Raw genomic sequence first — 13,641 nt, 5'->3', positions numbered from 1 at the left:
TGTTTACTCTTCTTCAAATCTTGGATGAGAATCATATACAAATAATTTCAGATGAGCGCTGTTTTAATTTGAGTCTTGTTTGTTTTATGCCTATTTGTTTTGTTGAATTGTATTTTGTATTATGTTTTATTTTATGTTTTGTTTTTTGGCACTTTGTAGCAGAGTAGCATAGCACAAGGGCAGATGTCTTCACTGTGTCTGGTTGTGATCCCCAGGTTGTGCCAGTCAGCTTTCGTATGATATCGTTTCTAGTACCCACTTTTTGCTTTATGTTCAGACAGTGCTTCTTGTAGGTCAGAACACGGTCCAAAGTGACTCCCAGGTATTTGGGTGTGCTGCAAGGCTCCAGTGGGATTCCTTCCTAGGTAATCCTCAGAGCTCGGGATGCTTGTCTGTTCTTAATGTGAAAGGCACATGTCTGTGTTTTAGATGGATTAGGAATCAGCTGGTTTTCCCTGTAATAGGCAGTAAGGGTACCTAGAGCTTCAGAGAGCTTCTGTTCAATCATCTCAAAGCTCCCTGCTTGAGCAGTAATGGCACGATCATCAGCATAGATGAAACTCTCTGTCCCTTCTGGCAGTGGCTGGTCATTTGTGTAAATGTTGAACATTGATGGAGCTAGCACGCTCCCCTGAGGCAGGCCGTTCTTCTGTTTCCGCCATCTGCTTCTCTGGCCTTGGAACTCAACAAAAAAAGCTCCTGTTTTGTAGCAGGTTTCCTATGAGGCAGGTGAGATGGTAGTCCTTTGTGATATTATACATTTTCCTCAGGAGGAGGTGGTGGTTTACAGAATCATAAGCCGCTGACAGGTCTATGAAGACAGCTCCTGTGATCTGCTGCCTTTCAAAGCCATTTTCTATGTGCAGTTGCGATGTGCAGCTTTTGCCTTTCCTAAAGCCAGCTTGCTGTGGAATCAGAGAGGGGTCTATTTTTTCCATAATTCTATGCAAAATAAGTCTCTCCAGAACTTTGTAGAGGTGGGACAACAGGGAGATTGTCTGTAACTTTTTGGATCATTATGGTCTTTGCCTGCCTTCAAGATGGTGATGACTCTTGCTTTCCTCCAGATTTTGGAGATCTGACAGGATTGGTCGGTGCTGTGTGTTTGGTATTGGTGGTCCCACTGATTTAGTGAAGTGCTGTACAATGCTGTCGCTCACAAATAAGAGGTCTGGGTTATATCCTCGGTGCCATCCCCTGCTGTTGTAGGATGGTGGGAGCTTACTATCATGAATGAGTGATAGTTTGTGCAGTTCAGACCAGGAGAGGACAGCCTCTCCATTTTTGTTCTCTTGAGCATAGCCCCATACATGGCTATGACTGCTGAAGTCACCAACTTTAGTGCCTATCAAAGTTCTCGGGGGAGGAGAAGCAGAACTCTTCATTTGGGGGCTTGTACACAGAAGTGATGGTGATGTTATTAAGCTCTACTGTTATAACCCCGATATTGTGTTCTTCAGTGTTGTGGGCACTGCTGAGTTGGAGGCTTGATTTCACAAAGACAGCGCTTCCATACTGCGCATGTGGTCTTTCCACTACTAAGACCATTCCTGGAACTTTTGGTCATTTCTTTTGTTCGTCCGTGTGTGTTTCTTGGACACACAGCACATCGCATTTCTTATCATGGCACAGTTCATAGAGCAGTTGTTCTTTGGCAGCTGACATGCCTTCAATGTTAATTGAGATTATTGTCATGGTTGGTCCTGAAAAGGTCTGTTGGTTGTTTTGCTTGCTTGCTTGCTTGCATGCATGCTGCAAGTCGCTTCTGGTTGCTTCTGAAGTGAGAGAATCAGCCGTCTACAAAGACGTTGCCCAGGGGACGCCCGGATGTCTTGCAATCCTGCGAGGAGGCTTCTCTCATGTCCCCCATAATGGTGTTTTGCCCTGATTGACTCATTTACTAGTATATGATGGAGCCATATATGTTTGCATTGCTGTGTTTTCAATTTGAAGGTAATGTTTTGGGTTAAAAGTAAAATTCTTGTATTGGAGGAGGGGCAATGTAGTTAATGCAGTTGGGATAAAAAGCTTGGTGTCTTCCAGATGAATCAGACTTGTTGTTCATTCGTTAAGTCGTTTCTGACTCTTCGTGACTTCATGGACAGTCCACGCCAGAGCTCCCTGTTGGTCATCACCACCCCCAGCTCCTTCAAGGTCAATCCAGTCACTTCAAGGATACCATCCATCCATTTTGCCATTGGTCGGCCCCTCTTCCTTTTTCCTTCCATTTTCCTCGGCATCATGTTCATAAGCTTTCCTTTCTTCTCATGATGTGGCCAAAATACTTCATCTTGGCCTCTACTATTCAGAGGACAGTTCCATCTTGTCAGGCTACAGGTCCTATAACCCCCAGGCAGTACAATAATACTTAGGAATTATAAAAATTATAATCTAGGCCATCTAGAAAGATAGCAGAGTGCCTGCCCTATCTATGTCATAAAGATACTTGTATATTTATTTCACTAAAATGTTGATAAATTAGTAATCCTTTTTTTACCAAGTCACTATTAATTTGAAAATCACTGTTGATCTGGCTTTTATGTAGTTCCTCTGTTTCTTTCAGCAGTAAACTAAACCACATAATGGATGAGATGATCATGACAGAAAGGGAGTATGTCAGATCCTTAGGATATATCATTGACAGCTATTTTCCTGAATTGGAAAGGGGTGACTTACCTCAGGATTTACGCGGGAAGCGGAACATCATCTTTGGAAATTTAGAAAAACTCTATGACTTCCATTGTCAGTATTTCCTGAAAGAATTGGAACACTGCGTAGACTTTCCCTTGCGGGTTAGCCACTGTTTCCTCAGACATGTAAGTCTCGTTTTCGAAGAAATGGATTGTTATCGGTTTCAATTACCTCTTAATTGGTCACAAAATTGTATCAATATAATGTCTCTTCTTTGCTCATGAAGAGTAGACTACTATTGTTCGTGGGATACTATTTCTGGATATTACATGTTGAATTGGCATTAATTCTCCAAAGGCAGAGAATGAACTCCAACCTTGGAGGAGGATGACATTTATCCTATCCTCATTTCCCATCACACAGAGAGCTCTTTAACTTGTAATTCCCCAACAGTTATGGGACATATAAATGGTTAGTGTACTGGAGGTATGGCATGAATGGCTCAGATTGTTCTGGATATATAGTGTTTGGTGCTTTGACCCACCCCTAATATGAAAAACATTTAGACCAGGGATTTCTAAACTTACTTGACCTTATTTTTTCAGAAAAAAATTACTCAGCACAAATTAAATATGATGCCTATATTCTTTATTTCAGGAAGAACAGTTTGGGATGTATGCATTATATAGCAAAAACAAGCCCCAGTCAGACACTTTACTTATAAGCCATGGAAATGCCTTCTTTAAGGTAACTTCCATTCAGCATTTTGTCTTTAAGTGTCTATAATTTTGTTGGCTTTTTTGTCTTTGATTGTTAATCGTTATGTGCTGTTCCCTGGATATTCCCACAGAAGAAGCAACAGGAATTGGGTGATAAAATGAATTTGGCTTCTTACCTGCTGAAACCCATACAGAGAATGAGCAAATATGCACTCCTTTTGAAAGATCTCATCAAGGAATGTTCAGCAGGACAAGAGCAAGAGCTTGAAGCTCTCTGTGCAGCTGAAGAAATGGTCAAATTTCAGCTTCGCCATGGGAATGATTTGCTTGCAATGGATGCCATCAGAGGATGTGATGTAAGTGCAGTCACCTCCCAACTTCCCGTCATGCCTTTCAAGTAACATTAAGTTTTAAACTACATTTGCCTAGTGCTGCATAGGGCAAAGCTGCGAACTAGAAAGGGCTCCATTCATATTTTGCCTTACTCATTCAGCTAGTATTACACAAGCCCCTTATCTGCATCAACCATACAAGTAATGCCTATCTTATGTTTGCTATTAAGAAGGAAACGACAACCGAAAACCCCTTTGCTGAATATATGTGTGAGTGAGTGTAGTATGTCATCAGTTGGGGGGCCCTCCCCCCAGCACCAACTGCTGCTCTGGGTCAGAGTGAAGAGGAGGGAGCAGAAGACAGTTTCATCTTGTCTCCTGCATATGTCATCAGTTGGGACCCCTCCCCCAGCACCAACTGCCGCTCTGGGCCAGAGTGAAAAGGGGGCAGAAGACAGTTCCATCTTGTCTCCTGCAAATGTCATCAGTTGGGGGTACCCCCACAGCACCAACTGCTGCTCTGGGGCAGAGTGAAGAGAGAAGGAGCCAGCGGATAGTTCTATATTGTCTCTTGCTATATTGTCTCCCCCCAGCACCAACTGCCGCTCTGGGCCAGAGTGAAAGGGGGGGGGGGCAGAAGACAGTTCCATCTTGTCTCCTGCATATGTCATCAGTTGGGGACCCCTCCCCCAGCACCAACTGCTGCTCTGGGCCAGAGTGAAGGGGGGGGGGGCAGAAGACAGTTCCATCTTGTCCCCTGCATATGTCATCAGTTGGGGACCCCTCCCCCAGTACCAACTGCTGCTCTGGGCCAGAGTGAAGGGGGGCAGAAGACAGTTCTATCTTGTCTCCTGCATATGTCATCAGTTGGGGACCCCTCCCCCAGCACCAGCTGCCGCTCTGGGCCAGAGTGAAGACAGAGGAGACCAGGGGACAGTTCCATCTTGTCTCCTGTGCTATGCTAATAATATAATGTAATATGATATAATGTATATACATATAATATTTATAATATTACTAGCCATCCCCTGCCACGCGTTGCTGTGGCCCAGTCTGTGTATATGTGTTTTGTGTGTATATATGTGTGTGTGTGTATGTTTATATATGTGGTTTTGCACATGTGTTGTAATGTATATTTTAATTTTTTACTTTTTAAGTCCAATCTGCTGGGTTTTTTTTCAGTGTTTTTATGAGTGATGGTCACTCGTTGGCCTGACAGGTGTCCTGTGTCCAAATTTGGTGATAGTTCATCCAGTGGTTTTTGAGTTCTGTTAATCCCACAAACAAACATTACATTTTTATTTATATAGATAATGTAATGCAATGTAATACTAATAATAATATGATATTATATATTTATATTATATGTAATATTACTAGTAATATTACAATATAATGGTAGTACAATATAGTAATATTTAATACTTATTTATTTATATATCCACAGATATTTATATATCCACAGATATATAAACCCATTTTTTCTAGTCCCAACAGACCTCATTACCTCTGAGGATGCTTGCCATAGATGCAGCCGAAACGTCAGGAGAAAAATTGCCTCCAGAACATGGCCATATAGCCCGGAAAAACCTACAACCCAATATTTAATACTGATATTGTACTATGCTAATAATACAATATATTGTATGCACATATATCTTGTAAGCCGCTCTGAGTCCCCTTCGGGGTGAGAAGGGCGGCATATAAATGTCGTAAATAAATAAATAATAAATAAATAGTTTTCTCACTGTATACTTACTCACTTCTGGCTCTGCCCACCCATACTACACAGGTTAGAGAGGGAATGAAAGCTAGCTCACCAAGCTGCAAGAGGTCAAGGTACCTTTGCTCACATTGCACCTCTTGTTTGGCAAGCAGAACCAGAATCCAGAAGACAAATTATATTAGGACTGTTGCCAAGCTCCTTTATGTTTATTTAGACTATAGAGGGCTTAGTGAAGATGATCAAGGCCCTTCGCCATCTGAAAGAACATGCCCCAAACTTTGCACTGAACCCTGCTGTTTGAACTCCAACATTCAAAAAGACCATATGAAATAGGAGTAGGAATTGTGCAGCCCTTCAGATGTTGTTGAACCACAGTTCCCAGAATTCCACATAATTATTTATGCTGTCTAGGATTCAACAACATCCAGAGATCTTCTAAAATCCACCCCTAGTCTAACACCATAGGTAAGTTGGCACACCTCTACTGTCATGGACTCTGCCTCACAGAAACTCAAACAGCTCTTGTCACAAATGTTAGCTTGTGTAGTGCCAGAATAGACAAGGATTTTATATGAGAGTGTGTGTGAAGAAGACTTGGAACCGGCACGTGTTGAGGGCACACTCTTGAAGAGGGCACCTATATTTCCTCTTCATCTATGTCTTCTTGAGATTTGCAGTCAATGGCACTAATCTTTTAATTTTAGTGCACTTAACAAGTGCACATAAAATCTGGTTATGAAAATAGATACTTTATATAAAATGCTGCAGAACACTTCTTTTCTGTAAGTCTTTAAGGATGAAAGTGGATATCTTTTGCTAAAGGATTTAGATTGTTGGCAAGGTTTAAAATAGCTGTGTCCAGAGATCACCAACAGGATTTTCTTTCTGAAACTGCACAAAATATGGAAAATGGCTCTCAGAGAAATTTGCATATAAGCAAAGTTAGCAAAGATATTGCAAAACAAGACTTTTAAGTAGTCACGTATTATCCATTTGCTCTGCATGCCCACACAATGGGCTGTTGATCTATTTTAACTAATTAGTAGCTGTCCCCTGCCACGTGTTGCTGTGGCCCAGTCTGCATATATGTGTTTATATGTGTGTATATATGTGTGTGTTTGTATGTGTATATATGTATATTGTGTATATGTGTGTGCATGTCTATATGCATATTTGTGTGTATATATGTATGTATGCATGTGTCTATTTGTGTGTGTTAATGAGTATATGTATATATGTGTCTTTGTATATGTATGTGTGTGTATATTTATGTGTGCTTGTGTATATATATACATGTGTGTATATATGTGTTCATTTGTATATGTATATGAGTGTATATGTATATATGGTCTATTTTGGAGGATTTTAAATCTGTTTTAGGGGTGATGAACACTCGTTGGCCTGCTAGGTGTATTGTGTTCAAATATGGTGTCAATTCATCCAGTGGTTTTTGAGTTATGTTAATCCCACAAACGAATATTACATTTTTATTTATATAGATTACAGGAATGTTAGGATAGGGATTTGTGTTTATTGTGTCTTTGTATAATTGTCTTTTGTCTTTTACTGTTTATATGGTCAGAGGAGTAATCAATAAACAAACCCTGTCTATCTATCTATCTATCTATCTATCTATCTATTCTTCCAATACATAATAATAATTTTATTTTTTTCTAATTTTCAGGAAATTTTATTTAATTCATGTTGTTAAAAAAATAATCTATTCTCAGACCTAATAAAATCAACTCACCTTTTTATTTGGGAAAAATTATTATTTTGCTCTCATCAGGTCAATCTGAAAGAACAAGGACAGCTGAGATGTCAAGATGAGTTTACTGTGTACTGTGGCAGAAAGAAGTATTTGAGGCATCTCTTCCTTTTTGAAGACCTCGTCTTGTTCAGTAAAACAAAAAAGATTGATGGAGGTTATGACATTTACATGTACAAACAGTCATTTAAGGTAAATCCATCTTTCAAGCTTGAAAAGTTATGATGAAAGCACATGGTACACTTGAATCTAAGCAATTCTAAATTTTATCAGAACACCACATTTACACAATTTTGAGAAGAAATATGAGATATGAAGGCATTTAGATTCATCAGTGTAGTTTTAAAACATATTTTATTATGTTATAAACACAAATCAATAAGCCAAATTCCAAGTGTTACACATATACATCCTAAGTAATTCAACAAATATTAAAGACATTATGTTAATTTACACTGGTGTAGATTACATTATCAAAAAAGCAGGACTGCCACATTCACATTAAGTAGAAACAACTGGTTCTTCTCTTGAAATATAAAACAAAGTCTTCATGTGAGTAAATGTCCTGTTCTTTATTACATATGAGTAGACTCCAGTAGTCACATGAGTTGACTCCAACCTGCAACCGGTTTTGACTCACAAGAGCCTTCGTCAGGCGGTTGGGTCTACAAACAACAAAAATCATGAATACACACATACAGTTGAACAATTTGTTGTATCAAGTTTGTAAGAATATATACAGACACTCTAGTTACTCAAATTATCAAAAAAAAAAAAAGCATGCAACGAAATTTCAACAGCCATTTTTGAAAGAAGCCATAGGGGTAGTTCTAGCACAAAGAAATGTGTAACTGCTTTCCTGGTAAGGTTTCTTTTCTCCAAGCCTGTCAACTTCCCCCCTGCCCAGCATAATTTTAATTATTGTATTGGTAATATAAACACACACATTTAGAATGCTATATATGCAAAAGCTCCTTGGGAGAACAATTTGGGGCAAAGCAATGGCGAATGGGAATGAAGTACAGTTGCCCCTTCACTTTCATGGTGGTTAAGGGCACAGCTCTCCTGGGAAAATGGAAAAAAACCATGATTATCTCTAGTGGAGGCGGGAATAGGGTGCCACCACTGTGGTTCCTGGTGGAGAAGCTGGCCTCACGTGCCAATTCACTTATCCCTCAGAATTTGGCTGCTTTTCGCCTTCCTACATGGCTCAAGTCCCTCTTTCATCTGGGCAAAGGAAAGGAGATATGCAGCAAGCTGGAAGAAGACAAAGGTCTAGCTCAGTCGGATTTGGTGGTTCCTCCTCCTCCTCCTGTACATCCCTGTTCTGCCTAATACTCCTCTACCTCTACCTGGGTGGAACGGATATTCACGACACACAGGAAGAGGAGCTGGATTCATGGGATAGGTGAAATATTGTGGTGCCTGCTCGTCTCTTTACCTGCATACTGTCTTATTTTGCCTCAGAAACAGCCTTACAACAAGAGTTAAAGCAACTTTTTTTAAAAAAAGCTTTCCTTCAGTAAAATGACAATGTAACAAACAGTAGCGAGGAAACAGAAGGCAAATCTCAGAAGCAAAGCAAAAAGTCTTACATCAGACATGAAACAAGAGTCTTTTGCAAAAAAAATTTAGAAGGCAATTCGCAGACGCTGGAGCTGCAAGCAAGGAAACCACAGAAGCACTAAGTAGAATGATTGCTGCCAGCATTAACCACTTGCTTTGCTGCTGATTTATAGCCCCCAGCTCCCAGCACAGGTATTCCTAGGGCGAAGTCTCATTGCTCAGCGTCCTTGGCAGCAGTTCTAGCTAAAATGTTCCTTTCTTTTGCCCTTCAGCATTCCTGAAATGTAGAAACTGGCAGAATGTTTTCCTCACCCTCTTCTTCCTCCTCAACACTTAACCCCAAATCCACAACTCCTACCTCTTCAGCCTCCTGTTCTACCTCCTCTTCAAAAGAACAACACATGCTTCAAGTCTTTGTTTCCTCTGGGAAAGGAAGTGAGATTCCAGATGGAACAGAGACTTGTTTCCCAAAGATCCCCCTCACTTCTTGAAGATGGGCTGCTATGTGAAGAGAGGTTGAGGTGTTTCAAACTTGCGAATAATCAAAACCTTGAATGGAAAATCTTTAAAAAGTGAAAGGCCTACTGTAATAATTTCCATGCCTCCAAATCAGTCTTTCCTAAATGAGCTTCTTAGTTTTAAAGAGAAAATAGGAATCCAAATTATTTGACAAGCATCTACTTTTACCTATGTAATTGTACTTGGTATCAGGTTTTATTGGAAAATGGAGGGACTTCAGATAGGTGAAAGTTGAGAAACTGGAAAGGTAGCAGGAATCCCACAGAAGTTACTTGCTCAAAATTATCCTTCTATGGTTGAAAATCAATATCAACACAATTTTGCAGCTGTCAACAGAGATCCACATACATCTTAGCAAAACTAACATGTTTCTTTCTACTGAACTTTGCTGAGCTCTACTCATTTCTTTTTTGCTTCACATTTGCTGGTAGACTGCTGAGATTGGAATGACAGAGAATGTTGGCGATAGTGGATTGAGATTTGAAATCTGGTTTCGAAGGAGAAGAAAATCCCAGGACACCTACATCCTTCAGGCTAACTCAACAGAAATAAAAAATGCATGGACCGATATTATAGGAAAGATTCTTTGGAGACAAGCCTTGAGAAACCGAGGTATGTCTAGTCTACTGTATAACGTACAATGAATGCAATGCTTATTAGACAGTTCTTTTTGGATTTATTAAAAAAAATCCCCAAAAAACACCTTCTGTTTTAGTTAGGGTTGCTATGAAGATAGCTTTCAGGCAGTGTTCTCAAAGTGTACCAAAAGTCAAAACAGCTTGATCTTATTTCTTAATGATTTCTCTTAATTCCTCTGTTGCAAGTAATAACCAGATCCTGAATAATTTTTTAAACCTTGCACAATCATATAGTTGGATTTCTTTTTCCCTGTTACCATATGTGGTTTTCATCTTGAAAATACTCTATAGCATTGGTGGGCAACCTGCAGCCCACGGGCCACATGCAGCTCCCAAGTCTATTTAGGGGTGGTTTCTAGTCACTGGCAGAGCTGTGTGTTGCCCTCAGAATGGTGAATGAGTGATTCTCCTGTCCAGACCATCCAATTACTAGTGCTCACTTATGAATTGCTTTGGAATGTCATACTAATTTTTTTTAAAGTTCATTTCCAAGTTTCAGCCCCATTTCACCTCCAGTTCTACTCCAAAGGGATGTTATTCGGAGGATCAAGCCCAGTTGCATGACCAGATGTTTCCTCATATGATGTTGGATTTCAGAATCCTTTTGCATCATGCGACGAGACCTTCAATCCGTTTGTGTCATTGCCATCTCTTAGAAGATACACTTATGGCAAATGTTCCATTCTCATTAGAATATAAAACAAAATCAAAACAAGAATAAATACTTCCCAAAATTGTCTCCGTGTGGCATAAATAGGCATCAGTGTTCACAACTGGAACCCGATTTGTAATTTTTTTCTCCTTTGGTTCTTATTTACATTGCAGACATTATAACCCTTGAGCTATGATTTTTTTTATTTCATTAATATAGAGTATTCAATCCTTAAAAACCATTTAATCGTTTTTTCTTCAACTAGCCATCCCCTGCTACACATTGCTGTGGCCCACATAGGGATTCTGTGTGGGAGGTTTGGACCAATTCGATCGTTGGTGGGGTTCAGAATGCTCTGTGATTGGTGAACTACAAATCCCAGCAACTACAACTCCCAAATGTCACGATTCTATTTTCCCCCAAACTCCACCAGTGTTCACATTTGGGCATATTGAGTATTTGTGTAGAGTTTGGTCCAGATCAATCATTGTTTGAGTCCACAGTGCTCTCTGGATGTAGGTGAACTACAACTCCAAAACCAAAGGACACTGCCCACCAAACCCTTCCTGTATTTTCTGTTGGTCATGGGAGAACTGTGTGCCAAGTTTTGTTCACTTCCATCGTTGGTGGGATTCTGAATGCTCTTTGATTGTAGGTGAACTATAAATCCCAACAACTACATCTCCCAAATGACAAAATCATTTTTTGAGTGAAGGACATACATTGGGTTGTTAGGTGTCCTGTGTCCAAATTTGGTGTCAATTCATCCAGTGGTTTTTGAGTTCTGTTAATCCCACAAACGAACTGTAAGCTCACAGCAGCCACTCCCAGTAACGACACAGGACGCCAATCCGTAATCAATCAGGAACCTTTACTGCTGGACATTCATACACGAAGAAAGCCAGGATTGGCCGGCAGCCGCAGTTTAACCCTTATATACCCTCCCTCACAATTGAATTCCCCTTTCCCGCCGGCCGAGAATCCCGCGCAATATTCCCCGCCAAATGCCAACTGCTTCCCCCCAAGGCCACCAGCTGCACATTCTTATCAGCATTCCATGTCAGGATTCTGGTTTTTTGCGCCAAGACTCAAGGCCTGGAAACCGGTTCCTGACACGAACATTACATTTTTATTTATATAGATGATTTTCACGGTTTGTTTCAGAACTCCGAATGCAAGAAATGGTGTCTATGGGCATAGGGAATAAACCTTTCATGGACATCAAGCCAAGTGAGGCAGCTATAAGTGATCGTGCTATAGACTTCATCATGAAGAGAACAGGTAGTGTTTGGTACTTACTCTAGTTTCTTTGGTGACTTAGCAACACCTGGCTCAGTTTTCCAACCAAAGTCTTTCCCAAGCCCCTTTTAGACAACAGGGGACTGTGCTTGAGTTCTTGGTGTGTAAAGCAAATGAAGCGCATGGTAGCTGTCAGTGAAGTAATGAATCTGCTATGCATTTTAGTTCAAACATTTAAAGAACTATCAAAGTGGTAACCCTTCCCCCAAAAAAGTACAGCACCCTGGATGGCTGATTAACAGTTCAGATGAAACTCTCCCAGTGCCACAGGATCCACCAAGTGCTATTGGCCTGCAGCCTTTCTCTGTCATTGTCTTCTTGTCTCAGGCATTTCCCATTTCTGATTTTGGGCATTTTTTTTTCTCTTTCAGCCAAAGGAAGGCAATGGTACTTTAATAATCAGCTTGTAATTTTCAGATGTTTCAACAGTTTTTTTAAAAATTTAAACTGACTTGTTTTAATAATGGTATGTTTAATTCTGCTTTCATTATTTATATTTGTGAATATTGTTTTTAAGGTTGGAAGCCACTTTGGATCTTGATCTAGAGAAGAAAGTGGGATACAAATAAGTATAATAAATAAAATAAAATAAATGCATCGATTTTCATTACAAATCCTTATTATAGCTACACTTTTTTGTATTTGCAAATAGAAAAAAAACCTTTACACTTTTTATAAGCAAGTATTCATCAACCTGTACTTCAGAATTAGTCTTTCAGCCACACTAATGCACATTTACTTTGTCTTTTGAATATTCTAAGAGTTGGCAGAAAGATTTTTCTTTGTCTCACCAGAATCAAGGACTCGTGCCTCTATAGCCGTTTCTTCATTTGACCACTCCACCCCATTTAAGAGGCCTCATTCCACGATCTCAAACAGCAGTACATCTTCCTCCAGCAGTCAGTCCTCCTCTTCCATCTTGGGGTCACTCAACCTGCATGTATATTCTGCCGCGTCTCATCTTGGCTTAGTACGGCCACCAATCAACCACTGGTCATATGATGTCAGAACCTGTATTGAAGAAGATGAGTTGGAACAAGAAGTTGGAAGCCAGCCCTCAGTGGGTAAGTGCGTTATAGTGCCTGCATTTGAGAAGACCAGGATGTAAATAAAAACTCAGTTCACCAACTAAAGAAGAATCGGTATGTCATACTATGGCAGCATTTTTGATAGTGTCTTCAGATTGTATCACTAATCGCTCTGACCAATTGCTTGTTGAGTTTTAATAGTTTTGCTCTGAGTAATTACAATTCTAAAAATATAGTATACAATTAGCAGGCATTTTGCAAACACATGGCAATGAAATGGTAAAGAAAAAAGGTATAATTTATTTGCCCTTGTTATTTAATTGTGCCACATACTGCATTGGTCCACTGGTTTTAAACTTTATGTTATTGAAGAAATCCTTACTGTATCAGAGGAAGTCTGCAGAAGAAGCCCACCATGTGCTATGACCTTTAGCCAATTCTGGGTATATCTAAACCAGTGATTTCCAACCTATGGGTCATAATCCCATATTGGGTCACAAAGAGTTTTCTGTGGGGTTGCCGGGCAGTGATGAGCTATGAAAAATTGTAAAAGGGATAAAGTCACATCATCCAAATGAGACCATTCTTGTGCTTCGAGTTTTACTTTCTTTGTTTCTACATATTTTATTTTATTTATTTACGACATTTATATACCACCCTTCTCACCCCGAAGGGGACTCAGAGCGGCTTACAAGTAAAAAGTAAATACAATATATTATATTATTATCATAGCACAATATTAATATTATATATTACATTGTAT

General features: G+C 39.8%; 1 protein-coding gene across 3 annotated transcripts in view; it reads left to right on the top strand.

The window, feature by feature from the left end:
* Positions 1-13,641, top strand: part of PLEKHG4B (pleckstrin homology and RhoGEF domain containing G4B) — an 82,581-nt gene that overhangs the window by 63,404 nt on the left and 5,536 nt on the right. For 2 of the 3 annotated variants that reach the window (XM_060781468.2, XM_060781466.2), the window contains exons 15-21: positions 2,564-2,816; positions 3,289-3,378; positions 3,482-3,706; positions 7,198-7,368; positions 9,693-9,873; positions 11,716-11,832; positions 12,645-12,914. In XM_060781468.2, coding sequence (XP_060637451.2) covers positions 2,564-2,816; positions 3,289-3,378; positions 3,482-3,706; positions 7,198-7,368; positions 9,693-9,873; positions 11,716-11,832; positions 12,645-12,914 — 1,307 coding nt within the window. The remainder of the gene's footprint in view (positions 1-2,563; positions 2,817-3,288; positions 3,379-3,481; positions 3,707-7,197; positions 7,369-9,692; positions 9,874-11,715; positions 11,833-12,644; positions 12,915-13,641) is intronic. The other variant, XM_060781467.2, reaches the window with a different exon arrangement.

The sequence above is a fragment of the Anolis sagrei genome, chromosome 6, assembly GCF_037176765.1.
Source record: "Anolis sagrei isolate rAnoSag1 chromosome 6, rAnoSag1.mat, whole genome shotgun sequence".
NCBI classification, from domain to species: domain Eukaryota; kingdom Metazoa; phylum Chordata; class Lepidosauria; order Squamata; family Dactyloidae; genus Anolis; species Anolis sagrei.
Note: the sequence above shows the minus strand (reverse complement) of the source record. Positions and strands in the feature narration are given on the sequence as shown.